This window comes from Pezoporus occidentalis, unplaced genomic scaffold (genome assembly GCF_034315485.1).
Source record: "Pezoporus occidentalis ecotype Australia unplaced genomic scaffold, CSIRO_AGI_Poc_V1 ctg19, whole genome shotgun sequence".
NCBI lineage: Eukaryota > Metazoa > Chordata > Aves > Psittaciformes > Psittacidae > Pezoporus > Pezoporus occidentalis.
The window spans coordinates 7,132,285-7,159,994 of record NW_026913748.1 but is presented as its reverse complement, the minus strand read 5'-3'; the positions used below and the strand labels follow the sequence as shown (position 1 = coordinate 7,159,994).

Below are 27,710 nucleotides of genomic sequence, written 5' to 3'. Positions count from 1 at the left end.
GCACACTGTGAACTAGTCAACTGCACCCCACAGACCACAGCTCTGTCACCTCTGGGGCAGGGTAGGAGTCCTGGTGCTGGCAGGGTGATGTGGATGTACATGATCGAGGACCACCACCATCAGTGGTAGGGATGCCACAGCCAATGGCTACAGGTGGAAACAGGGTCTCACCCTGAGCTCTGCATCATCCCCATCTGTAGTCACTCCAGCACCAATGAGTACACACTGTGTTTGCTCAAAGGGAGCAGGCTATCAGGCCAGCAAAGCAGAGCCTTGCCTTGGCCTCCTCTGCCAGGTCTGCCACATTGGAAACCACCTGCGCCCCTCTGGGCCTCCTGAGAGGTGTGTAATTCATCTAACTGAGCTGCTGCCTCCTCGGGGCAAGTGCCACCCGACACTAAGGGGACCAGTCACAACCAGGTCCTGGTGGGAACCTTTCAGGATGTTACAGCTCCCGCTGTGGCAGGTTTTGCTTCACTGAAGGCAGTGTTACGGCAAGGAAGAGAGGAGCAACTGCAGTACTGGAAGCTATTCTGGACATGGTTTCCAGGCTTCAGATGCAGTGACCTTATCAGAGCCAGAAGCAGCCAAAGAAGATGAAGACAGCGTGGAAGGAAAAGGGGCTGCTGTCAAGTCTGAGGAGTCAAGAGCTGCTCGCAGACGGAGGAGCCACCGGCTCAGGGCATGCCCCACTGGCTGGCACAGCTCCCGCAGCTCCATGCACATGCCCTTGGTGCTGCCCTCCTAGGGCAGCACTCTCAAGGGTGACCTCCCTGTCAGAAAGGATTAGCAGTCCCATCTCCACTCGGCTAAAAAGAGATACAGAAATACACGGTGACCTCCTGCCTATGAATCATGTTTGATTTCAGGTGCATTAAACCCACAATGAACATGGTCCTGTAAAGAGACAGACCTGCACTGAGAGTGAAGACATGCGCTATACCTGGCTTAGTTGACATAGCAAGTTTGTGCCTCAGATGTAACTGAAGGGAATAGGATAGGCGTGAGAACTAGATTACTTTTTTAACCAAAAAATAAGGGTAAAGGTTTGATGGAGAGATTGAGGAAGAGGGGAGCTGCACTGGGCCCTCCGCACTCAAAAGCCTGGTGTGCTTGCTCCCCAGGGGAGGTAGCACATGCGCACCTCAGCAACCATTTCTGCTTCTGTACACGCGGTTTGTCTTCACCATTTATTAGGAGGCAAACACAGCCCTTTTCTTCCCAAGTGCTGCTGATCCACAGTGGGATAGCTGCACTTAGGCATGGTTTTAGCCTTAGAAGGCAAATGGCTTTCTTACGTTTTTTGCCATCAAAGCAGACCCTAGGCACACCTACCCATTCCTGGTCTCCAGCATGGGGTTAAGCAAATCCCACTGCATGCTCTGTTTGCCTGGCAGAGATAGCAGCTCATGGCCCTACAGCAAGAGAAAAGTCCCTAGGAAGAGCAGCTGCTCCCAACTTCTTGAGTCATGTGCTGGGCACAGCACATTAAAATAGGTCAGCAAACGCGAACAGATCTGAGGCCAGAGCATCTGACCAGCAGAGGAGCAGCTGTGAGAGGAACCACCTCTCACTTCCAGATGAGCAGCATCCCACCGCCATCCTGATACAGCACTGTAAATCACAGCTGTACCTCCTGCAAGATCCCGCTCACCCCCACAAACACACACACTGTAGGCATCAGGGGTTATTCCAATAAGGCAAGGCTCAATGGGAGAAGGTTCCAGGTGTTGCTCTGCAGTGAGGGATGTCCATCAGCCCTACCCAGCCACATCTGGCTACCACACACATCAGGGGCTTCCCAAGCCCTAAACCTGCAGCTGATTTCCTCCAAGCCAGGTGGAGAGGGACCCAAAATCTCTGTTACACCCCTTACAGGCTTTGGAAACACCCCACTGCAGGCTGAGGTAACCCTGGATGCTACAGTGGGCACTGAGGATGTTTGAGCTGTGGGCAGGGACACGCATCTTGCACATACACATACCCTTCCTTGCCTCATGCCTTGGGTCAGAGCAGGTGGATGGCTAAACCTTCAAGTATGTCAGACAGGGATGTCTTCACCCTACAAAACAGTAGGAAAATCAGCCCTGGATGTACAGCAGCCATTCGCAGTTGGGAGTGGGCACAAAGGTAGGAGGCTGACCTGAGTGGGCTTATCCTTAGCAAGAGCCTGGCACATCCCACGCTGGTGTGGCAGCAGTCACAGCGAGGAGCCACACGCTCCAAGCGGGTTAAGAGGGGACGGTGCCCTTCTCTACCCCAGCAAAAGACCAGTACCACAGTCTGGCTTGGTTTCATGTGCACATCTCAGACTCAAGCTCCTGAGAATATTTTCCAGATGCTGCTTCTGATGATAAAGTCCAATGGCACTTTCATTGCAGAAACCCTGGGCTCTTGCATACCTCTGCTTGCAGGGGAGAGGGGCTGAGGGCAGCCAAATGCAGCATACATGAAGCAGCTTTTCAAAAGCAAGTGGAGAAAGAGCATCAAGCTCCCATGTGCTGAATGGCTCCATCACCAGTTGGACCCTCCCTGGAGGGGATTGCTGCTCCCATTCCCCCTGGACCAGGGGGAGCTCCTCCATCCCTTTGTGCAGGCTCTTCACCAAAGCCTCTGCTGCAGGTTCCCTCACACCACCTCTGCATGCACCTGAGAGGAGCCTGGGCACTGCCTGTCACTCACTCAGCCAGCAAACACCGCTGTCATTACCTCCTATGACATCAACCACAGCAATGCAGCCCGTCACCAGCACCTGACGCAAACTGTGATGGCCTCGCTTAAACACCACCAAGCACATTTCTTCAGTAAATACCTCGTGGGCCGTGCAGGCAATTTCATCAGCTCTTCCTGCTTTGCCTGCTGCCGGCTCAAATGCTGAGAGCCCTGGCACCCCGCTGCTGGCAACAGGAGAGGGCTGGGCACTGAGCCCTGTCTTTACATCTCCATTTGGCTCCTCCTGCGTCAGGCAGCCACCGCCGCTCTTCCAGCCAGGGTTATGAGGATGTGCATGGGCGCTTCCTTGGACTTCCCTGAGGAAAGGCTGCGGGGATGGTGGGAGACTGCCAGCCTTTCTGGAGGCCACTGTCACACTAGGGGCTGGCCTCTCACAAACGGCAGGGAAGGGGACAGAGAGCTGCTGGGGAAGCCCTTGCAACAAGAGGGAGCACAGCGATGCTGGAAGTCACACACTAGCCAAAGCAATGGCTTTCTTCAGCACTGTGCAGCCAGCTGCCTGGCACAGCAGGAGCTGGAGCCTGCCGTCACCCTGCTCCCGCCTGGCTCTGAGGGACACAGTATTGCTTTCCATACTGGCAGGATGCTCCCTGGCAAAGGCAGCACAGCCAGCCTGGCTGCTGCTGCAGGCAATACAACTGGGGAGCTGTGCCAGAGCCAGGGTTGAGCCAGGAGCAGGCAGGAGGTAGTGGCAGCAGCTGCTCCCTCCCAGGAGGAATGGCTTCCAATCCCATCCCATCCCATCCCACCCCATCCCACTGCTGCCAACACTGGGGAGCCACCCCAGCCTGCCCCTGCTCCGGCCTTGCAGCCTGGCATTGGCTGCACTGAACAACTTCCTGAGTCCAGGGGAGCTCAGCTCCAGCCAGCACAAACCTCACACCATATGCACAGGTTTGGCATGGTTGGAGAGGAGAACAAAAGCTAGCTGCTGGAGCTGGTTTGGGTGCCATTTGCCTCCAAAAGGGAAGCACGCCGCTGGTCTGGGAGCCCAGCCAGGCCTATGATTTTCCCATCTCATTTACAGCTAGACTGGTTTGTTTTTTCTGCCAACTGTGAAGAGCCTCTGTGCCCAGCTGTACCACTGTAGACATGAAGCTGCTAATAAGTGAAATCACTGCGAATCTCCAGTGCAAACATCTCACAGCTCAGAAACAGCAACAGCTCTGCTGTTCAAACATGAACTATACTAGAGGAGAGAAGAGCAAAGGAGAAGCTCCTGCGAATGCTTGAAATACAACCGAGCTGGCAAATCACCCCCTTGCACACACACGGGAGTGTTAGGCTCACATCCTGCCATCCCTCCCCAAAGAGCCTACCTTCCTGATGGTGAGCAGGGTGGTGAACAAGGGACCAGTTACAGCTGGTCCTCTTCTCAACAGCTGAACTGCATCACTGCCTAGGTGATGCTGGGCAGAGGATTCCTCCTGTGCTTCCCCTATGTTGCTCATAGTTAACATAGCTGAAGATGATCAGGTATGACGTGTTCCATGTTGCCATGAGCCTGAGGCTGGTATTCCTTTTTCATAAAGGACATACAGACCTAGGAAATAACGCACATCCTCTCCAAGGAGCTGGTCTTTTCAGGGAACTCCATTTAAAGCACATCAGTGCTCAGTACTCCTGGAAGACAGCCTAGACAATTTCAGCTTGGGCATTCCAGACAAATACAGCAGCTCTGAGACCAGCAGGAGAGCTTGGTTCAGATAAAGTGCATGATGCCACACAAGGCAAAAATAAATAAATAAAAAGGAAAAAAAGAACTCAGATTTGCAGAAAGCCTCTAATAGCTTCAACTAAACCAAACTCAGCTCCTCCATCCTAATCATACACTTGCTTCAGTCCATACTCAGGGTAAGTTCACCCTTTGCAATGAATGGAAGAAGTGATTCCTGGGAGAGGGCAAAGCACGGCCACAGCTACATGCAGAGGTAGGCCATGCAAGTGTAGCCTCACAGACAACTTTTAAGCATCACTTTGCTTTCTGAAAACAGAATAAACCCAATTCATGCTCAAACATGGCAGCTTCTTTTAGTGTAATTCACACGTAATCTGACAACGACTTTCTCCATGCTCCTTGAACTTGCTTTGCATTAAATAAAAGATTCCATACTAGAACCTCGAGCTGTCACAGGTCATTTACTGAAGCTGGATCTCGTATGAGGCACTGCAAAACACGTGTCTTGAGTTAAGCAGCTGATAAACAGCCCAGCTGTAGATGCCCAGACTCAGCGTGAGCCAACACAAGAGGACGATTAGGCATATCCTGCCCAGGTAGTCCACATGTGCTTGCTGGCAGTCAAGGAACAGCGATGCAGGAGCAGAAGGCCCCACTCCAGGCACACGGCTGTTCTGGTCACCACCAGCCCCAGTCACTGCCCTGTCAAAGCCCACTCCTCCTCCTCACCCCTGCCAGCCTTAAGCCTGCATACCAGGAGGAGATCAGTCCCTTACAGGGGTACAGGCTGTGAGGCACTTCCTCTACACCAGGAATTTAAGTCCAGGCCTCCTGGCTATCTCTTCTCAGTTTCAACCCACCAAAAAATTTACCCACAACAACCCAGGTCTCAGCACACACTCTCTTCCTCCCCCAGCTCTTGCTCTTCACACCCTTGGCCCCTCCTGCCTGCTTTTTTCCATGCAAGCTCTCACCCACCAATGCTTCACCTTTGGCTTTCCAACACTGTCCATAAATCAGTTTCTGCTCCTTCCACCATGCTCCACCCCGTTTGACTCCTTGGCCTGTTTGCTCCTTTCCCCTGCCTGCCTATTAGCCCCTGGCACCCAGCCTGCAGCAGTAGGAGGCAGCCTAGGAAGAGAGGAAGGGGACAGCACACACGCAGTCTGCTCCACAATCTGCAAGACCAGGAACTGGGAAACCAAGCCACTGAAAATTAGTGTCTCTAAACATGCAGAAATAGATAACCTCTGAAATAGTAGGTTCAGATGGAGGCCTGGGGGATGGTGAGAAACCTGACAAAGGCTGCCCAGCCCCATGACCACCCCTCAACTCCACCACATGGGTTCAGCTAAGCTTCTCAAAACAAAAGGCAAGATTTAACAGTAACACCTATCCCACTTTGTTCTCAAGTTGCTTTTAAGTATGACAAGAGGTCAAAACCAAGCTGAGATAGGACAAGATATATGTAGTTCCAGGCCTTTCATTCTCTGCAAGTTCAGAATAACTGTATGTCAGGGAAATTCTTATGATGGGCAGCTTAGAATCATAGAATAGTTAGGGTTGGAAAGGACCTTAAGATCATAAAGTTCCAACCCCCCTGCCATGGCTAGGGACACCTCACACTAAACCATGTTACCACTACTTCATGAAGTACTGGCAGCAGACAAACCTACCACCACCACCAGCCCCATACTACAACTGGCAACCCTGTTGGGTATCGAAGTCTAAACGCTGGAAAAACAAATTTCCCTTGGAGATTAGCAGTGTAAGAGGCAGCACAGCCCACTGACACCTTTGCTGTGATATTTAAATGCATTAGACAGTACTGAAATCTTACAGCAAGACCAGGCACATACTCGATGTGAATTACAGACATCAAAAGGATGCCACACAGTAGTACTGACGTCTGTCTCCCACCCCACTGGCTTTTGCTTGGGGAGGCACACAGCAAGCATCAGTTCAGTCACACATAAACAAGAATTTAAGCATCAGTTTGGTTTCTGCATCAGCAAAACTCCTCTACCTACAAGGCACTGCCTGTAAGCACTGGGAAGGAAGGAAGTGGGAGCGACTCTTTCAAGCTTCACACACAGCACAGAAAGACTCAAAGCAGACAATAATCCATTTGGTTCTTTTATTAGCAGAAGTTAAGAATACAGCAAGTAATAAGATCCCATCGTACATGGAACCATCACCAGAGTCCCCCACCATCAAAACCCCAGAATGTGCTTCATTGCTTCCAACAGTAAGCAATTTTTAAAAAGAAATATACTGAACAAGGCCACTATTTAATGGGGAAGGAAAGAAGCTGTAGGTCCTAACTATTCTATGGCAATAACCTGCACACAGAGCAAGCAAGCCTCTGACTGCTGAGAGTAAGGCATTCAGGTGCCAACCTGGGAAGAGTTCTCAGCAAAAGCTACAGAAAAGTGCACAGCTAGGTTGTTTTTATTGGAACACACAAACTTCTTGAATGGAGAGACTGACTGGGTTAAGAATAGCAGGTGGAGTACTGTGTTTCTGTAATAGTTCTGTGCTGTGTAGGACCAGGTTACAATCACCCTTCAAGGAGTGAACGTGGGATGATCCAGGATGGAGACTGCCACTTCTGCTGGTACTGTTACAGAGGTATCCTAAAGCGCCTTACAGACAACTCTGATTCTGATATGTACCATGCTCTTCTCAGACACCAATACACTTTCCTCCAGGCAACTCTACATCTTTGTGCGGAATGCCACTGCTATTAGCCCTTACATCCAAGTTAATACTGCTCTTTACTTCACTTTACTACCACACAGACCTGTGATAAACTTCTTCTGGCCCTACGGGCATCCAGTGTAGTGATCCCACTGAGAACATGTCTTTCTAAGCTCGCAGACTCTGCTGCAGCACCTCTTTCTGCAGCTGACCTTGCTCTCAGAGGCTCATATTCAAGGGGTGAAGCCTTAATACCACTCATCAACTTTAGGAAGGCATTCTACTTCTATGCAACTCCATTAGGCAAAGAAACTCCCCAAAACACTCTCTGCAACATCCAAGGCATAGGAAGATCTTTGCAATCCACATTTTTCTCTTGAAGGATGAAAATTCAAGCTTGCAGGAGTCTTAAAAAGATAAAAAAAAAACCCAAAAAACACAAAACCCTACCCAACACACAACAAAAAAAAAACAAAACACCCTTTACCTTCCTTCTTTGTGAAATACAGCATTTAATGAGCTGTTTAACTCATCTGTGAGAGGTAATTGCTCTGAATTTCCAATTAAACACTCCAAGCAATACCTGTGCCATAACAAACAAAACGTTCAAGTTTCATCTTGCGACTCCAAAGATTCTCCTTCAGCCTGGCTTCTGACTGGGCTCCAAAGATCAAGCTACATCAATTACACAAGAGAAGGGTCTATGCCTCCCCTTATATAGGAGGCGCGTCAGCTCCACAGCAATCCAACTGAACTCTTAAGTTTTGGGTTAAGAAATACCAGCAGTCCCATTGCTTAAGCACAGATGGGAAGCAGACCTAAGGAAGAAAAAAAAAAAATATATAGAACTGCATTAGGCTGATGGTGGATTTTTCCCCTTAAAAAGAAAAACCTGCAAACTCCCTTGGCATATGGAGCCTGATACATGAGAAGGTAATGTGCTTGAGTCTGCAGTAACTGTTAACTCCAAGTCCTGGAGCACACAGTTTCCTCTTTCCAGTCCATCTTAACTCCACCCCTGGTTCCCCTCACATGCTCAACAACCTTTTGAAAAGTGTATTACCATCATTTGTTCAGACAAAGCAAAGCACACCCTCAAATGGCAACCACCTACTTAATGTGGGCCCTTGGGTATAGGCAGGCACTGATGGAGTCAGACTGTTTGCTATTTCACGTGCAGTTATCCCATCATGCTCCAATTCATATGATGAGAACCAAAACAACCAACTTTAAGATCCGCTATTCAAAACTATACAGGCCACACAAGCTTGGAAGGCAGATGTCTCACACGCTCAGGCAGGGCACAGATGTATCTTGAGTTACTTGAGTAAATAAACTTGCTAACACTGTGACTTTCACAATCCTTGTGTACATATACTGAACCTACTCCATGGGCTGGCCAGGACCCCATCTGGCCCAGGGCATGCTTCACTCCTGGGAATTTTACCTGGTCCTCCTGCAATCATTTGTTTTGTGCAAAATTGAAACAGTGTGTGGTACTTGCATGTTGCATTCTTTACAAAAACCCTTTTCCCCCCACCCATTGTTTAAAACATTTATATAAATTTTATTTAAACAGAAAGTTAGAAATCTTATTTACAATTTGTTTTTCTCCCCAAAGAGCATCTAAAATCAACTCCCAAACCCTCCAATAGGATATAAATTTAACCTTGTTTTTTTTCTTAAAAAAAAAAAAAAAGAAAAAAAAGGGGAAAAAAAAAAAGAAAAAGGAAACTGCTAAGCTATCCCTCCCCAGTTCTACAAATAAATATGGCATTGACAGAAGCCGATTTGGAAAGGGTCCTCTGTAGCTCAATCTGTAGATCCCAAGAATAAATTAGGGTTTCAGAATTTCCTGGTCTTCAAATTGATTTATTCCATTGCTTGAGGTATAGAATTTATCTTGGTTAGTCAGAATCCCCATGAAGCTCCATGCCCCATCAGCTGAAACTTGGATTCTTCTTAGGTATTCATTTTGCTAGCCTGTATGCTTCAACCGCGCTCGCGGTACTGTTTTGGTTACGGTCTTGGGCTGAAGGCTGGCTTTACTGCATCCCATCTTCCTCTGTGCAGCCTCCTCCGACTGTGAATCGGAACTCCTGGAGATTGGAAACCCCATGGAAGTGCACAAAAGCACCAGCCACTACAAAGACGTGAAACAGTTGATGGGAGTGGAACTGCGGAAAAGAAAACACTTCTGTTCAGCTGGGGTACTTTGGGCTCTACTGCTACCCTGTCTCCAAAAAAGCCACACATTCGGCTGAAGTACACAGTAACACGTAGCAGTACCTTGATCCACAAGCTGCAAAGTTCTCCAAGTTGTGTATTAAAAGCCCATCCCACTCCTACCATCAGCAAACTAATCAAATTCTCCACACACACACATACACACCCCTTTCCTTCACAGGCATCTTAAGCAGCTCGTCACTCAAATACGCTACATAAATGCTATAGTGCATCTTTGTGAAGAGACAATTTCTGAGCTTTGTGCAAAAGGCTTCAGCAAGACACTTAAAATTAGTTCCTCCACAATATGGTTTATTGATAAAAAAGGTTCTCTCATACAGCTAACAGGTAAAACTCTGCTCTGGTCACAGCCGTAAGTTTTACCACATGGATTTTGAATGTTATTTTATTTCTCTGCCACAGAGAAATGGAACAGGAAAAAAAGAGGTATTATATTAAAACCTAGGAACAACCAGATGTTCTGAATGAATGCCCAGGATGCTATTGATTATAGTACAGCAGAATAAAAACCATGAGGGAACTACATGACAAAGCACATCCTTGTTTGAGGGAAGCCGTACCAATATGGATAATACTCTTGTGGGGGAAATAAATAAATCAATCTATAAATGTGTATTTGCAGGCTGCACTGAAAGCTTGGAAAATAGTGCTTTTGGAGCCTAGCTCATTATCATAACAAGGCTTGATCTGGCTATTTAAACAAACCTAGCAAACTCGTGCTCTGCAAAAGCTACTCAAACAACCCAGGCCTCATTCTCACTTCTAATCTTCTTTAGGGGCCTTAAACTGTCCTAGTGGAAGTACAGTTGCCTTTCAAGGGTCCACCTCCCTCTCATCTCTACTCCTGCTCCACCCGATTTCTTTCTTTACATCTTTCCCACATATTTCCCCTCCAGAGTCTTCATGATCCTTTCCCTCATATCAAGTTTCTTTCACACACCCACTTGCTCACACCACTTTCCCTTCTCCTGGGCCAGAGATCCCTCCAAAGTCTACCATCTCTATCCAGTGTTTTCACTGGCTGCACAAGATGGGGAGCCAAATATGGTGAAGATCCCAGACAAAACACTGAACAACAGAGAAATAACCAGGCACTATTCTAAACAGAAGCAAGATAAGATGTGTACTTGCAGAATCCTCAACACACACACAAAAAGGGGCACAAGTTGCTTACCCATCTATTAAAGCTATCTAGTAAATGTGCAGGGGTGAATTTGCACACCAGCAGTTACTTCAGACCAGCCAGTTTGTGATAAGTCAGCAAGAGAGGGATGAGGTAAACCGGGCTTAGAAAGCCCACAATATGGCCTGTTAAGACAAATGCTTCTGGTGCAGCAGTTTGATACTTGCAATAAGAAAACACTGACCAATAAGAAAACACTGACACAACATCCTCCAGCCTCAAGGGGAACTAGCTTTCATGTTGGTCTCCTTATCCAGTCATTCTGTAGACTCACCCAGATGTCACACTTGCCAGGGAAGAATCTCTCCGGGATGCGGGCAGCATATAGTGCAGCACCAGTGATGTACAGGCATGCCATGAGTGCCAGCCAGCCTATCTGCCCCATTGTGGCTGCTTTCAGGAGCCCCTCAGAGATGACAAAGTGCAGGGTGGGAATAACCCCACTAAGACCCAGACCTAGAAATACTCCTGGGAGGTAAAGAAAATGTGGGAGAGTCAGGTTTGAACACAGTGGAGGTAAAGGGAGACAATGCAAACACAAAAGCTATGGAAGGAAAACTCAGTATTTGCCAAAGCAGCAGCAAAGTGACAACTCTTGAAGCTGGAGGTCCCCAGAAGCACTTCATTGGAAAGGAATTTAAAGAATGCACAGAATTCCTCCATATACCAGAACCTACTTGTATGTTCCAGCACTTACTGCAATATTTCATTTACTGATTGCATCTGTCAGCTTGAGGTACACTGAGCCAGTTACAGATCTTGGACTGTAGAGGGCACCGAGACTACATGAACTATGTTTCACTTTACCATAATCTCTCAAGAGCAAAACAAGGAGACACAACAAAGAGATTATTTATCATATACTGTACAACTAGTCCTAGGAAACAGAAAAGTAGCATCTGCAGCTCATGTGATCTGCCAAATATGAGAACATGGTTTATTCATTTAGATTTCAGTAGCACATACAGAATTCTAGTGAAAGGCAGGGCGGGGGGGGGGAGGTGGGAATAATCATGTCCCATCCACAGATTTTGAGTGCTGAACTCTCTGAAGTATACCCACAGGTTGTCCAGGAAATCTAGATTTACTGTAGGCATCATGTGCAGGTTAAGTAACAAATAATACTATTCAACACAGCTGTGTGCACATTCTAGAGCTGCCCCCTAAAGCTTTCTCTTTCTTCCTGCCTCAGAATGTGGAACCAAATCTGATTTTGTTCTTCTGATCATGTGTAGGTTCTTTCTCTTAGATACCTATTTTATCTAGGCAAATCATTGAGATTAATTCAACCATTCAGTGATTTGCTTGTATTTCAAAGAACAATTTGCCTAGTATTTCAAAACCAAGACAAATAGTAGAAGTACACATACACACACCAAGCAGTCAGCCATTTTTGGAGAGAGCAAAGTTGCTAGATGTATCTAGAAATACTTTGCATTACCTGTCCTACTGCATGTGTTACTGTCCATTTCAGGAATGCACTTCCAGGACTTGCACCAGCCCTTATCTGTGCATCCAGATGGCTATAATAAATGCTGAAAGAAAATCCATCAAGCTCCCAATCCAAGAATATCTATAAAATTAAGCTCTTCAGTCTTCACAAGACATTTTTTTTCCAAGTAGGAAGGAAGAAAGGCAGTCAAGAAGCAAAACGGTTAACTTTAAGTCTTACCTGCCCTTACACCCCGGTATTCAGGGGTTGCAAACATGTCCCATTGTGAGACAATTATGGCTGCGATGCCCAGGACACAAATCACAATCAAGTAGATGAAGCAAGGCTGAGGGTTGCAATAGAAGGAGTAGTACAGCCATGGTACAAAGCTGCCCATTATGAGAAGTGCAATGCCAGAATAATCCAGCCTAGAAAGAAACATAAATCAGTTTTGTAAGAGATGTGAATCTTTGGAAGCCTTCATACCAACACTCTCTTCTTTAGTAAACCTATTGTCTTACTTCTCACTGCAAAATGAAGTTATTCTCACTATTGCAACTTATTTCATGATGGCAACTTTTCCACCAATGCCCTCCTACAGTAATGGATTATTTTGACAGACAGCTAATAAGGCCACTTTTGGTCATCAATACCTACAGCAGCCTTCAGACCAAAGCTGTTTGAAGAAAACTCAGATTTAAGCTTCAAATGAGGAAAAAAGCAGCACAAGAGTCCTCTAAATACAAAAAAGGGCATACAGTATGTTGTGAGAGCACAGCCAACACAAACATTTCAGTACCTGACAAGCATGAGCAAGTCAAGCATCAGCTTAAGTGACCACTGGGGAAAAATGTCACCATTTTTCAACCACGCTGCTTTTCTATATGCCAGTGAAGAAAAGGAGTACCTACAGCTATTGCTTTTTACCACAACCTGACAAAATGCTCCTACACAGAAGATGGAGTTAATTTTTCATCAGGAGATTTTAATTGCTGGGCTACTTTAGGGGTAGTCTTGCAGACTATACAATCCTAGGTTAAGTAATCTTAGGAAATATGAGCTATTTAGCAGTCAGACAAAAAAAACCAAGATGTAATAAAACCAAAAGACCAAGACATTTCGCTACACATTGTGGAGCTGTCTTACATAAGTTTAAGATTCAAAGTTACTCAGACTAGGTGAAATGACAAGAAGCGAAGTTGTATTAAAATTCAAAGCCCTGTAACTAAGTTCTAGCTATATTACTTACAGCAGCAAGATGTGTGCACACGCCTGCCAAACAGCAGAAAATGAAGGACTTTTGAAACTAAAATGACAGCACAAAAAACTCATGCTGAAACAAACAATAATTAGAAGAAGCTGCACTGAATCTCTGCTCAACTCCGTTCCAAAGTACACGCAGTCATGCAATGAACAACTCCTACACTGGGGCTCTAGGCATAAATCCCAACCCTGTTTTCCCACCTGTTTCTTATTTGGCCTACCCTGTCCTCTAGGCACTTACTTGGAGAAGAGCCGGGAAACACCTTCTGAGTGGCAATAAACTGTGTGGAAGAGCCATGAGAAGGAGAGGCAGAGTATGGCTCCCAAAAAGAACAATCCAACAACCACCTTCTCCTGCACGGGTGCTACAAAGGACATGTTTGGCCGGAACATGTAAAAAATTCCCAAACAAAGGAAGAACACACATCCTGAAAAACAGTGAGGCAGAAAGGCATCAAGTTCATGCATACTGAAAGCTTTTTGTTTCTAGAAGCACAGCTTTAATGTACAGAAGCACTACACAGAGGAGCTGGATGACAACCAGCGGCACACATGCAGAACAGAGTACAGCCCTATGCATTCCAACCACATTTTTGTCTCAGACTAATGCAATACAGACTTGCATGGACTCTGTATTTTCACTTGTGTCTGACAACTAGTTGGATATTGTAGAACAATGAAATAACCTGTTGCAAAACTTAAAATGAGGAGAGCATGGTTCAAAGAAACCCTTTTCCTTCAAGGCTCCTTGCAAGTTGAAAACCACTCTCACAAACCGCAGCTTAAGTGTGTTCCTGTGGCAAGAAATGTGATCTCAATTAACGCTTACGCACTTGGGAGAAAAGAGTATCTACTAGTATTTTATCAACTATAAGGAAATTTTTTTATATTGAATGCATAATTAAGGAAGTCCCATCCAACCCTGGTGGGACAAAATTGAGAGGCATATTAACTTATTAATTTATCAGGTTACTAGTGGAATGATAATGCTGACTACCCCAATACCCTTTCTATCTTGCTTTCAAAGGAAGAGAGCAATGAAGCCAATTAGCATTAGAACAATCTGAAAATACCTAGAAGATGCGTCCAGATGTTACCAGTTTCTGTATGTATTCTGAAGATACTCTTGAAACAAGCCCGGAAGGAAGGCATGGGCGGTCTGTGTCCATGCAACAGGTAGTCGTTGTCCTTTAGCCAGTCAGGCAGAACATCATGGGGAATGACTCTCCATCGGCCCTCCCATACCTAGAGGTTAGAGAATTTTAGTTAAATGCAGGGAGCTGAGTTCTACTGATGTATGGCAAAAGTCAGAAAACCTGTATTAGTAGAAGTGTTAGTCCATGAATACATTAAACAGAAAAGAGTGAATGGGACATTTCTGGGGAAAAGGCTTTACACTTGAAATAAATACAATGCTTAAGTCACAGCTCCCTATTTAAACAGTATCATTATGAAGTTGATCTGCACCAGTTAGAGAAAGAAGTACTTCGGCATTTCATTGAGCAGGAAAGCTATTGGGCTTTTGTCACTGCTAATGAAGGGAAAACATTTAATTCATTTCCATACTCTGTTATTTTCATATATCATCCTTTCCATTTAATATGAAGTTTATGCCTAGTTCCCTCCAAGAAATAAGTAAGAGCCTGTTTTCCCAACCACAAGCTAATCTGTGTATCTGTTAGCATTTGGTGCAGTCTAGCAAAAAGGCTGCCCATCAGCACTAATATGGGCCAGAAAGCATGAAGTAGCAAGAGTCCAGTGAGACATATCCAATCCCTTATCCAGGCTGGAAAGAAAAAAAAACTCCCAAACTTCCAAAACAAACAGTGACAGATCAGTTAAGGCAACAGATCCATTTCCATCAGATTTCTTCTTTAAAGGGAGAGAGAGCATAAGTGCACACGTTATTCTTGCAGCTGGTTCCAAATGAAAAAAGTGCGCACGGGTGTTCTTAGAGCTGCTTCAATAACATGAGATATATGCAGTCTTCAGTTTGGTCTCAGAAGCAGCACTGCCAAGCAGAGGGGTATCAGGGAATTACTTTATGTACCGGGGTTGTTTCTGCAGTGTTCCCTGGATTTGTCGGCTGGTTAGTAACACAGGAGTGAGCCTGATGAGTCCTGAAACACTAAGTTTAAAAAGCTACATTCTTATTTCAGTTTCAACAAACAGAGCACAGAGTTTTTAAATCAATTCTCTACACTCCTTCATGGAAGCAAAACAAAACCAAATCAGAATAACCAACCTAGTTAAAGACAAGGTTATTCAATATATTAAACAAGAAAATAACTGGTTTACTTTAGGAACCAAAAATTTGAATTGCAGTAGGAACAGCAGGAGGGAATTGATTTTACACAATCCACCCTACACAACATCTAGAAAGGGAAAAGATGCATGTAAACACATCAAAGAATAGTTCATAAAACCAGCAGTGTATAAAGGGGCAGCACTCCTTTCACCAAGCAAGAAGGGCCAGACACAGTCCTATGAATCTAAAAAGTAGCAAAAAGTTGAGCCAAGATCAGCAATTACAAAATCTATAATGGATTTGCTTAGATATAGTTTTAATATAGCTTGTAAGAGACAGAGCTTATTCTGCAATGGATGCAAATAGTGCTGGAAAAGCAAAATATTTGCAAGTTTGAAGAAACCTGGAAAAAAAAGAAACGACCTTGTGAATGAAAGTGCCTTGAACCAGAAGGGTTTTAGTCTGCTTTGCACTCTCAGGTGTTTCAAGAAGCTCCTCAGCTGCACAATCAGCTTTAGAGTCTCATTTGTATCCCTACTGCCTTACAGTTTATTCATTTATGACAGACTGAGATCCCAAGAAGCTCTAGTGTTACTACTTATAGCAAGAGATGCCCAATCGGGGTGGTGTGTACCCTCTCTCCCTCATTATTAGCCCAGTTGCTGCAGGTGTAGTCTGTTGCCCACTGGAGCTTGCTAAAAACGGAAATTACTTCAGCAGTTTCCTCATGCCCTTACCTTACACACAAATTCTTCCATTCTCTCCATAGCATGGTGGGCTTGTAGAAGAGGTGACATACCCATAAACCCTTCATCTTCTTGAGGTGACTCATCGTTGTGTTTGTGATCTTCAGAACACTGGGGGGAAAGAAAAAGATAGAGAAAACAGCTTTCAGAAAAATGAATGGAGGAAGGTGACGTTCTCCATAGAAAACTATGATTTGAAGTCTTGGCAAATAGCCTTTTTTTCCCCTGTTCAGCACTGAGGAAGGAATTCAAGAGAACCAGCAAAAAAAAATTATTACATTCTTAGGTATCTGAGAACAACTCACATGTCTAATCCATTTCACACACGTTTTCACCATGTTTGGAAGAAAGCAGTGTTCTTCTGTAAGTTATGCCTCATTAAAGCCCAGATATGGAGTCTGAGGCTTGCAGCCTACCTACCTCTAGGGAAGAATTACTTCCTATTTTCCGTTTCAATGTCACTATGTCTGCCTTAATGCCTCTATAACATGCACAGAATTTTAGAACAATAAAGGCCAAGCAAAGGAATCTATTTACTTAGTTATAAATGCTTCATTTCAGTTTCTAGTTCAAATCTGAAGGTCTCTATTGTGTTTAACTGACACTTCAGACATTTATTCGCCTTAAGTTATTTCAGAATCTAGTATGAAACTTTGGTCAGTTACACAAAGGCAAGTTATCAAAGAAAAGCAGTTACACAGTTTTAAACAAAATTCAAATAAAGAGAAATATCCATACCCCCAAGGTGTACCAAAAGAATTACGAAAACCAAAACAAAAAACACCGCTGAACCTGAATATTCAGCTGGTATACATCACTAATAACTTTATAGGAATGAGGTTTGGTAGTTTTCTACCCTATGCTGAGTTACCACATTATCTACATATTAATATCAAAAATATTGGTGTGTGTGACAAGACACAAATGTTTGCTTACTACAATGCTTATGGGCCACCAGAGACTCCTTCAGCTTCCAAGGTAAACAAGTTTGAGAAAGCTAGAAAAGAGAGAATGAGCCTTTTGTACTCTTTGGGATTGAGGCAGAAAGCTGCTACACACAGCACCTTGTGACCAAGCCAAGAAAACCCTGCACGCTGTCAGAGACTGTGCTCCTCCATATCATATGTCACAATTTTTCACCCTCCAAGTCCCATATAAAGGTTTACAACTTTAAAAATCAAGATTATTTACCAGTAATGCCATCTGAAGTACCAGAGAATCATAGAATAATTAGGGTTGGAAAGGATCATCTAGTTCCAACCCCCCTGCCATGGGCAGGGACACCTCACACTAAACCATGTCCAACCTGGCCTTGAACACTGCCAGGGATGGAGCATTCACAGCTTCCTTAGGCAACCCATTCCAGTGCCTCACCACCCTAACAGGGAAGAATTTCCTCCTTATATCCAATCTAAACTTCCCCTGTTTTAACTCGTTACCCGTTGTCCTATCACTACAGTCCCTAATGAAGAGTCCCTCCCCAGCATCCCTGTAGGGCCCCCTTCAGACACTGGAAGGCTGCTATGAGGTCTCCACGCAGCCTTCTCTTCTCCAGGCTCAACAGCCCCAACTTCCTCAGCCTGCCTTCATACAGGAGGTGCTCCAGTCCCCTGATCATCCTCGTGGCCCTTCTCTGGACTTGTTCCAACAGTTCCATGTCCTTTTTATGTTGAGGACACCGGAACTGCACACAATACTCCAGGTGAGGTCTCACAAGAGCAGAGTAGAGGGGCAGGATCACCTCCTTTGACCTGCTGGTCACGCTCCTTTTGATGCAGCCCAGGATATGGTTGGCTTTCTGGGCTGCAAGTGCACACTGAAGCCAGCTCATGTTCATTTTCTCATCAACCAACACCCCCAAGTCCTTCTCTGCAGGGCTGCTCTGAATCTTTTCTCTGCCCAACCTGTAGCTGTGCCTGGGATTGCTCCAACACAGGTGCCAGAGAATTCAGTATATAACCTCACATACTTTATCTATTAAATACTATCAGTAATGTTCAGGTAAGTTCCCTGAACTTTGAGTCAGAGACCAGAGCTGGCTGCGCATTTGTCCAATGTTACAGCTCTCTCTTTAGAGTAAGGCCTTATTATCTGTTTCCATCAGCAATTTAACTCAACAAGCTGCTTAAAGCTTTAATTTTTTGATAAATAAAATGAAACTTCTTCCAGCCTACAGTAAGCTATCTAGATGCTTCAATAGTTTGGGGTTTTGAGAGAGACAAACAACATGCTAATACTTGCTTTTGTACCCAAGTTGTGCAGTAGCCACTGAAATCATCATCTTTTGAAGAGGACCCCTCTGCTTACCCAGAATGCAGATCTTTGCTATTTAGTATACAGCAAACATCCTTCACACGTCATGACCTCACATTTGTCCACCCTAGGACAACCTGATTGACTAAATGAATCTTTGTACATAATCTGTCCCTCATAGGGGAGGGACAGGCAATCTGTCTACTTGCCTCCATTTATTATTACAATCAACACCCACCCTGAGCAAGTCTGGGAAAGGATTTCATATTTTATATCAGACAACTGATACAAATATTGATCAGTGCTAGCCAGATCTTACAGCAATGTAAGTATTAAATGCACTCTTATTGCCTAGAATATCCCATCAATTCTATCAAAAAAAAAGCATCAGACAACACTGAGATGTAAATAGGTTTAATATCCTTCTAAAATAGGCAAATGTCCTGCTGGACCAGAAAGCATATTAATAACAAATTTGGTTTCACTCTGACTCAAAAAAAACATTCACTGCCATTATTTTTCCACATTGTCAATTTTACTTTTTTTTTTTGTACTAATGGATCTGCCTGGTTAAGAGTCTCCATTTTCAATAGTAAATTATAAATAATTAAATAAAGGCCACAGAAATATATAACAGTTTGGGTTGGAAGGGACCTTGAAAGATCACATAGCCCAAGCCTCCTGCCATAGGGGTCTGGATAAGATGCTCATGATAGTCTGCAATCTTGCAAACCAAAGAAATCCCAAGTTCCAGGAACTCACCTTACAGAAACGCAAGGTCAGTGTTTAAGTTCCAATGTACCTAAAACAAAAAGCACTGCTATGTCTTCTAGCTATCCGAGAATTCCTTCTCTCAGCACCACACACTGACCAGCTGGAATGTGGTGAACAAGTTAGTAATCCTCACTTTATGAAATTGGGTGGACTGAAGGAAAAAAGTCCCTTACAGAATCAAAGCCAGTATTCACTGCAGTCTGCCCAGTGACTCAAAGCCAGAAAAATGTTCATTTCCCCCTCTCCACATACTCCCATTTCTAGAATGATGGGAAGGTTTAAATTTGAACAGACTGCAAAGCTCGAAGAGCACAGCTATTTATGAACTAGCCCGAAAGTCTTTGCATTTTGGCAATGTGCCTACAAACAAATCATTACCAAGCTTCCTTTAGTGATAAAAAGAATTTGTATCACACACAGAGTCCAGATTACTGCCAGAAAATGGCATTTATTTTACTATCTCCTTCCTGCCATTAAGCTGCAAAATTAGCATTCAAGGAAAAAAAACCTGAAGCTCAGCTTCTTAGTCCTTTTCTTGCTAAGGAGGCAAAATGAGGTTCTGGAATGTCTGTCCTCTCTTGACTCCTTCCCGAAACATCCCTTTAGGAAGAACACTAAACTGTGCTTCTTAGAAGCTGGAAATCTATAGCTAGAGCTAAACGCACCACCAATGCTGGTTTTCATGTGGAAATCTGAAGGAGTCTACTGACCTTTGATTCTTCAAACTGACTAAAGGGAAAAATACCACTTTCCTGTTCAGAAGGCACACTGTTGTAAAATTTCCACTGTGACAAGCTCCTTTGTATTTTAGGAGTCCCATTTCACTCTTCTTTGGCTGATCTTATCAGAAATTCAAGAGTAATTATAGAACATAACATAAGCAAATGTATGCTTTAGGCCCGTTTTCAACTATTTTGAAGTTCTGCCCACAGAAACACATTTTAAAATGGAGAACACATTGGGTAAATAATCTTACTTGCCTAAGACTGTACAAGAAATGAGAGCCCAGAACAAAACTCTGATACTCCCACTTTTAATGAGGTATGGTATATCCTGAATGCAGAGCTTCCAGAATAATTTTGCCTTTGTACTGTCTAGATCACTGGCCAAAAGGATTTTCACTCTGCTAATGTTTCAGATGTTCTTTTACATCATCTAATTTACTCAACCTTTTTTAAATTTTGACTAAATAATTCTGTGAATTCTTCAGCATTTTTGGATTATCTTTCAATAAAAGCCCCCATTCACTTGCAATAAGCAAACTTGTTGCAATCATAAATTGTCATTCCTCTGCTGCACATATGCCACAATGCACACAATCAGTCTTTCATACAAATCAGAAATCAGGCCTCCTGTATACTTACATTCCAGAGGTTCTGGACACTTAATTCTATGGAAATGCAAAACAGTCTTTCCAATTTTAATCCTACCCTGTGCAAATTCATAGAACTTTAAAGCTACCAACATAGTACACATACCTAGTGAGATGGACATTATACAACAGAGATATAAATGCATCCCGAGTTGAATAATGATACCACAAAGTAAACTAAACCTGAAGGACAAATTACAATGGCTGGAAGAAAACAGTCTTACTGCTTTATCCATATTCACTTTATTTTGGGAGCTTTCCAGATTTTGTGATAACAGTAATAGACAAGAAGGTAAAGAGGTAGAAATCAGACCTAATTATGCCACTTTGTACAGAGTTCCAGGCAACACGCTTCCAGGGACAGATCATCTTCTAAACAAGAATTTCAGAGTGTGTTTTGGTAGGGACAGAAAAGGTTTAATTCTAAAACCAAGACTTAGAGCACCAAAGTGAACAAGAGCAAGAAACACGAGAGCTCAGCTGCACAGTGCACATTATTAAGTTTATTTTAAAATTAAAATCTCACCTTTTAATGTCACATAAGTTTAAAAAAAAAAAGTTTACATTTAGTACAAGAATTTGTTGCCTGAATGTGGTCCAAAAAAAAGTCAGATCACATCGCCAAAGACTGTTAGAGAAAGCTGCAGTAAAACCTGCTCTAGTAAATGTGGTACTTCTCTTATCTTGTTCTGTTATCTTGTCTCGTCTTCTTATCTTCTTATACTTCTCCTGTCTACAGCTCATCCTTCTCACATAGATTAACAGTTTTTATACTATCACTCTCAAACCTGTTGACAGACACATCATTTATTAATGCCTGTGAGAAGTCAAGTCATAATGGTGGAAGAAAGATCCTCGAAAGTGGTAAAAGGGTTTCTAGAAAGTTGTGTTCTCTGGACTTCAAGTGGTAGAAGTGTAACTTCTTAAGGTCTGTAGAAAGTTTGAGAGCAGGCACATGCCTACTACTTGCACATGTGACATTGCAAGCTTCCGTTCAACACTTGAGACTGCGATTTTGCTATAAAATGTCATCAATCTGTACTCATTAGAGTATGCAAACTGAAGCATAAATCAGATTTGAATGAAGCCATCCAAGAAGCTTTCTCTGTCAAAAGTGGTCCTTTTCTTCCTCACCCCGTCTTGCTTTGCACTGCTTCTGGCACCCCTCTGATCCTTAGGTTGATTAGCTGATCCAATACTAATCTGACACTAATTGCTCACATTTTTGCTAGGTAACCTTTCCAACACATAAGAAAGTTGGTTAAGATAAGGGACTTAAGGAGCTCGGGCCAGTGCAACAGGGAAAAGGGAGCATCAGCTCTTATTTTATTGATACTCACTAAAAATACTGTCTGCGGATCACGTGCAAGACCAAGTTTCTTTTCGACACATATCAGTTGGATGCCAAATGACCTCCAGTCCTTGTTTTTGTAGTGTTCCTGAGAAAGGAACCTAGGAATGGAGCTAGGCATGCACTAAGAAAAGTTAAACTAGTGATTGCTTCAATAGGCTGCTGCATTCTCAAAACTTTCGGCAGCTTTCAGCATGACACCTCCAGAAATTTGACAAGTTTCACTGGTTGCAGTGAAACTGGTATTTGATGCAGAACCAGAAGTGCATGTTAACCAGTAACACTAGTAGCTGCAATACAAGTCTGCTCAACCCCAGAAAGAGTAGAACTCATCTGTGTTAGGGTTCCTTTTTGGACAGAGTCATCACTCTGTTACTTGAGGGCTAAACTGACGATGCACATACCTATGTAGTATTAAATTCTGACTTAAAGTCCCATGTCTCAAAGCTCAACTATTTGTGATGCCGATTCACCATCAAGACGTCACCGGTGTCCCTAAGCTACCATCACAGCGATTTCCAAAGCGCGATGCAGTCTGAATCTGTTCTAATGTTCCTGCTGCTTCCTTCATCTGCTGATAGATGTTCGCCCACTCTCTTCTTGATCTGTGTCCTGACAGAACTCTGCCTTGGTAAGAACACATCACTGTAACACAGGCAGGATAGTTCAGAAAAAGGAAATGTCTTGATTAACACTGAGTCATGGCATATTATACGACTTACTACTTATATACAATTCTCTTAAAATACAAGTCATAAAACACATGTTGCTGCATTTACAATACCACTGCTAACCCCCTTTGTAACTTACGTCACAAAGTCTTAACTTTGGAGGTTTTGCTGTTGTTTACCTTGACCTCATCAGATGAATGATTAATAGTGTTTAACACAGCATTCAAGTCATTTAATGTTTCTCGAGGGAGCATGCCAGATTCAGTAACTCGAAAAGTACTCAGCATAATGGACAAGATTATGTTCAACAGTATGTTATAAAATGCTATTTTTTTCTTAGCACAGTCCTGTAACATCCCTTCCAGCTAGACATATTGCTTTTTTTCAGCAACTCCTTTGTGCCCATTCTGTCAATTGACCTTTTATCAACTGGTCTTTCGTAACAGGAAAGCAGCGATAGGCAATGCCTTGCCACGCCATTCCTCCTAAAATCCCATTGCACATTTTTTGGTATTTCATCAGCTTATGTTCTTTGGATTGTAAGTAATAAACTGGAAAAGCACAGCACCTGAAAACTTCCTGTGACATCCCCCAACTTCTGCACACACCAAGTTATTCTAAAATAACAGCTTTGTCATTTAGAGTTTACATTCTCTCTTAATCTGACAGACTTGTAAACACAGACACACACTCACCAGTTTCCAACAGGGTAACTATATTCACCCTCTAAGCAGGGTGTGCAAAGCTGTTTTTGCTGTCATGGTACCAAAAAGAGTCTTTCATTAGCACTGTGCCAAAGACCCTTTCAGCTTATTGGCCAAAATCTTAAGTACTTGAGGGTTCCTGTAGTTTAGTATTTTTCCTTTGTAGGTCACCTTCTTATAAAAGCTACACTCAATTTAATATAGCACTTGGAAACAGCTTTATACAACTGGTCATGGGTGATTGCTTGCTGGCACTCATTAAAAACAAGCACTAACATTTAACACTCGTTTAGCAAATAGTCCTGGGACAAAGTCATTTTTTGGCGTCAGCAACCTTGCTAATACATCCTTATTAGAACTAGCTGCCTCATTAAATAGCTTCAGATGAAAAGGGTTTGTTGAATCTCTAAGCAGTAGCAACTACCAATTTTCTGTCAATGCCCAGTACTTGACAAGGACCAAAGACCTCAAATGCTCACATGTGCTCCTCAGTACACTTTAGGGGAAACCCTGCAGAAATGGCTTCTACTACAGAAGATTCTCATGTGCCATTTTATGCTCCTCTGTCATTGTTGGATCCTGACAGCAGTAAAAGAAAACAAGCACACTGGGCTTGTATTAAAAAAAAAAGCTCTGTTAAAAACTTAACCAGAGAGAGGCTGAAAGTGTGCTGCTGAAGTTAACAAGAAGAACAGAGTCAATCGGTCTAAAATAAAACAGTTGGAGAAAGATGCAAGTTAACCCACAAGTACAGCACTATTTTCTATCACTGTGAAAGGCGTCATGTCCCCCACTGCTGCCCACATCAGACAGATACGATTCTCCAGGAGAACAAAGGCAAAAATTGTGGAATCTAACCCTTGTCCAGGGAAACTGTTGTGCCAGTGAATTATAAACAAAACCACTCCCTCCCCCTCCTGTTTTCAACAAGCAGCACAGCAAGCAACAGTTACAAAACCAGCTGGCAGGCAGCAAACTCAGCAGAGTACCAACACTTCCCCCTCTTGAATAGCTAAGACTCTACGTGCACCCTTTCTGTCAGTACCAAACCCTCTTTCTATAGATAATACGTACACATTTCTGCGACAGAAAAGGCGCTCAGTAAGAGCCAAGCTAAAAGCCTAGAGTTATTTGGTCACCTTCAATTAATCTAGAACTTTTATTTTGGACTGAAAATGTTACATCCTTCCACCTCCCTCCTTCAAGTGACTTCAGTATTTATGCTCTTGTAGCTACATGCAGGTATACCATGAAATTTGTCAGAGGTCAAGTAAATTCCACTTGAAGTCAAAACCCATGCTTCCTGAGAAGCAATCCAGATTAGTATGTGCCCAATTTTCTTCTGCCTACTCAGATAGCTTGAGAGCTAGGCACACCTCCTCCCCAAACACTTCCTGTAGATTATTAAACTCTTTATAGCAACAGGTCTCCACTTCATGGTGCATTTTGGTGCTACACAGGACAACTACACAAGGCAGCTCAACTGCATGAAAGAACTCATCATTCAGGAACACTAAACCCTGATGATTGGAGTAAAGGCAAATAAAATGGTTCTTTGGTTTACCTCCTGTCACTGACAGGTTAAAATACAAAAGGAAAAAGGCAAGCACAAGTTTTAGGCTGCATAAAGAGCCCATTCACCAGGTTATAAGAAGTAACAAGCATTTGATTGTGTAAGCTTAATAAAGCCACAGTAACAGAGATTTCTCTAGGAACCATCACTGCTGGAATTAAAGGCAGTTAAAACACAAAATCTAGGACAGGAGAAAGGATGCTGTCTCAAAGCAAACCAATGCAACCCAGCATGCTACAGGAGGGAAGCACCTGCTGAAAAAATGCTTTATCAGCATATGCACAGCACATGTAAACTAGAGCAAGAAAAACAAGTTTAAATTGCTGAAGAACAAGATGAATTATGCAGCTTGCCCGATTCTTTTCTCACCACCAAATCTTAAACATTCAGATAAATGGCCACTATTTCTCAAATGCACAGAAGTACACCACTCATTTGCTGCTACGCTAACTGCATGTTCAAACAAGATAGCAAGATGTGTATCTATGCTTTGGAACAGATACTTGGAAGAGGGGATAATCTATGAACATACACTCCAGGAGAGAACACAGTTATGGGTCAAAATATAGACTAAGGTTCAGGGGTAAAAGGGTATTGATTTTAAATGATCCATATCTTCTCATAAGCATCATTATATAACTGACAGATCAAGAGCACTGGCAGAAGGATGCAGCTATTTTATTATTATTATGGATAACCATGCTCCATACAGCTAATAAACCTTTGCCACATGTATTTAGTGAATAACACAATTTACAGAGAGTAGGATCTTTCATGTAATTTTTAGATCACAGCTATGCAACCACCCAAATAGTTTACTGGTGCCAGAGACTAAACCCTCAGAAAAACAAAATCAAAACAAAACCACACTTCTAGGACTAATTTTGATTTCTTAATACCACCTCTTTTTTTTTTTTTCCATTAAGATGTTTTATTTCTACAGAGGACCAATATTTTGGCCCATCAAAATCAGAAATGGACAATATACAGCGCAAGCTGTTGGGAGATGGAAAATTATTCTGAATACAATGACATGCTTGCACACAACTCCTTAGAAAAGACTATTAATTCATCAAAAGCAGCTAGTACCCCTTAATTGCTCAGACTGCTTCCTCCTATGAGTGAACGAAAAAGTGCATATACAAGTAGGCAGAATGAAAGGAATCTTATATAGGAGAGTTTGGAGCAGATTTCATATAAAGGAGCTGCAATTATATAAATAGGGAAGCAGAAGGAAAACTAAACAATGTTGTATTACCACAGGATATACACATTTTCACACTAATACCTCAGTATTAGGCCCAGTAAATTTTGGGGAAGTATAATAACTATTAGAATACATCTATATTATGATATTCAAGAAAGTCAGTATGTTTAGCTTGTCCTAAGTAGAAGCATTTGAAAGCATATTAAATGACCGTGGTTGTTCTATCACCAAGACACTATATAGCTCTCCTCCCCTTTCCTTCTCCAGCATGGAAATCCCCCAACTGCTATCATCAGCTTCAAAGTGGTTATATTTAGCCGCTGGAATACTAATGCAATGGGCACCACTCAAGTCCTTGTATGCCCAAGTACTATTGCCATCCACAGAACAATGACTTTGTATTACTGTGATCTAAACAAGAGCCTCTTTAAAACCAAAGGAAAACCATGCTTTTTAATAATAAGTTATGTGTACTCAGGCAGCTGCACTTGGCCAGAATGTACAGTAGAGAAAAAAGTAAATTCTAGCTGGCACTGGAGTAACAGCTGCACTGAGGCTTATACAAAACAAAGGATGATACATTGCGTAGTGTTTCTTCCAGATTATTTAGAACGCTGCAGTATTTCACCTAATAATGGCCATTTGGCAAGCTACTCTTGGTACTTTCAACAGCAGAGTGTTTTGGAACGAACTCTTAAGAAGAAAGCAAAAATGTAAAGATATGACAGCGTTAAAAACAAGAAACCACAGAGGAAAGGAATAGGAGTTTAGGCTGAAAGTAAAAAAAGCAGAAGGCCATATAAGGCAGAACAGCAAGGCCCAAATGGCAAAAAAAAAAAAAAAAAATTCTGTGGCAACATAGAGCAAACTGGGAAAGAGAGAAGACAAGTATAGGAAAGCTAAATATTTGTAGTGAGCCAAAACGAAAGAAGCAGACTTTTGTTGAAAGGATGAAAGCAAAGAAACCCCAATAGGCTAACAAATCCCAAGAATGCCTGAAAAAGAAGACAGAATGAGAGTACTTTAACCATTTTAGTTCCACACTTCTAAAATTAAACACACTGATTCATCCACATAATTTCTATCTAGCTAAGCAAATGCATAGAGAAATTTACAGATCAGTCATTATGGGCTTTTACTTTGGGTTATTCCACTTGCAGGCAACAGGTAACTCTCATTATTCAATCAGGAAAGTCAGAGACAAGAATGAAAGTAACCTTCAAAAAAGATGATCCCAAACACATTGTCAGATAAACATATATGTTCAAAATATCTGCTAGTAAAACTCAACTTTTCTTCTTTCCAACCTTAGCAAATTCCGCTGTGTGCTAAGACTTTGCACTTTATATACATATTTTACAACCTTTCACACAGTGCAAATAGGAATACTGGGTATTTCCTGTTATCATGATATTGAGAAATGTCCTACAGAAGTTACAGCAGCATACAGAGTGCACTGGCTTGGCTTATTAGCCACAAATACCTGTTCTGATTCCATTAAAAGGACACTTGAAAGTGAATTCCATAGGGCTCAAACTCATCAAATTAAGACAGTCTAATAAAGGTTGTGTCAGC

The 27,710-nt window shown here is 43.0% G+C and overlaps 1 protein-coding gene across 4 annotated transcripts in view; it reads right to left on the bottom strand.

Annotated features, from left to right (window-relative positions):
- Nucleotides 1-6,534: 6,534 nt before the first annotated feature.
- ADIPOR2 (adiponectin receptor 2) overlaps nt 6,535-27,710 on the bottom strand; it is a 44,732-nt gene continuing 23,556 nt past the window's right edge. For 3 of the 4 annotated variants that reach the window (XM_062616710.1, XM_062616712.1, XM_062616709.1), the window contains exons 3-8: nt 16,222-16,341; nt 14,310-14,481; nt 13,478-13,664; nt 12,214-12,401; nt 10,816-11,009; nt 6,535-9,288 (exon numbers count right to left, since the gene is read on the bottom strand). In XM_062616710.1, coding sequence (XP_062472694.1) covers nt 9,157-9,288; nt 10,816-11,009; nt 12,214-12,401; nt 13,478-13,664; nt 14,310-14,481; nt 16,222-16,341 — 993 coding nt within the window. In that variant the 3' untranslated portion in view covers nt 6,535-9,156. The remainder of the gene's footprint in view (nt 9,289-10,815; nt 11,010-12,213; nt 12,402-13,477; nt 13,665-14,309; nt 14,482-16,221; nt 16,342-27,710) is intronic. The other variant, XM_062616713.1, reaches the window with a different exon arrangement.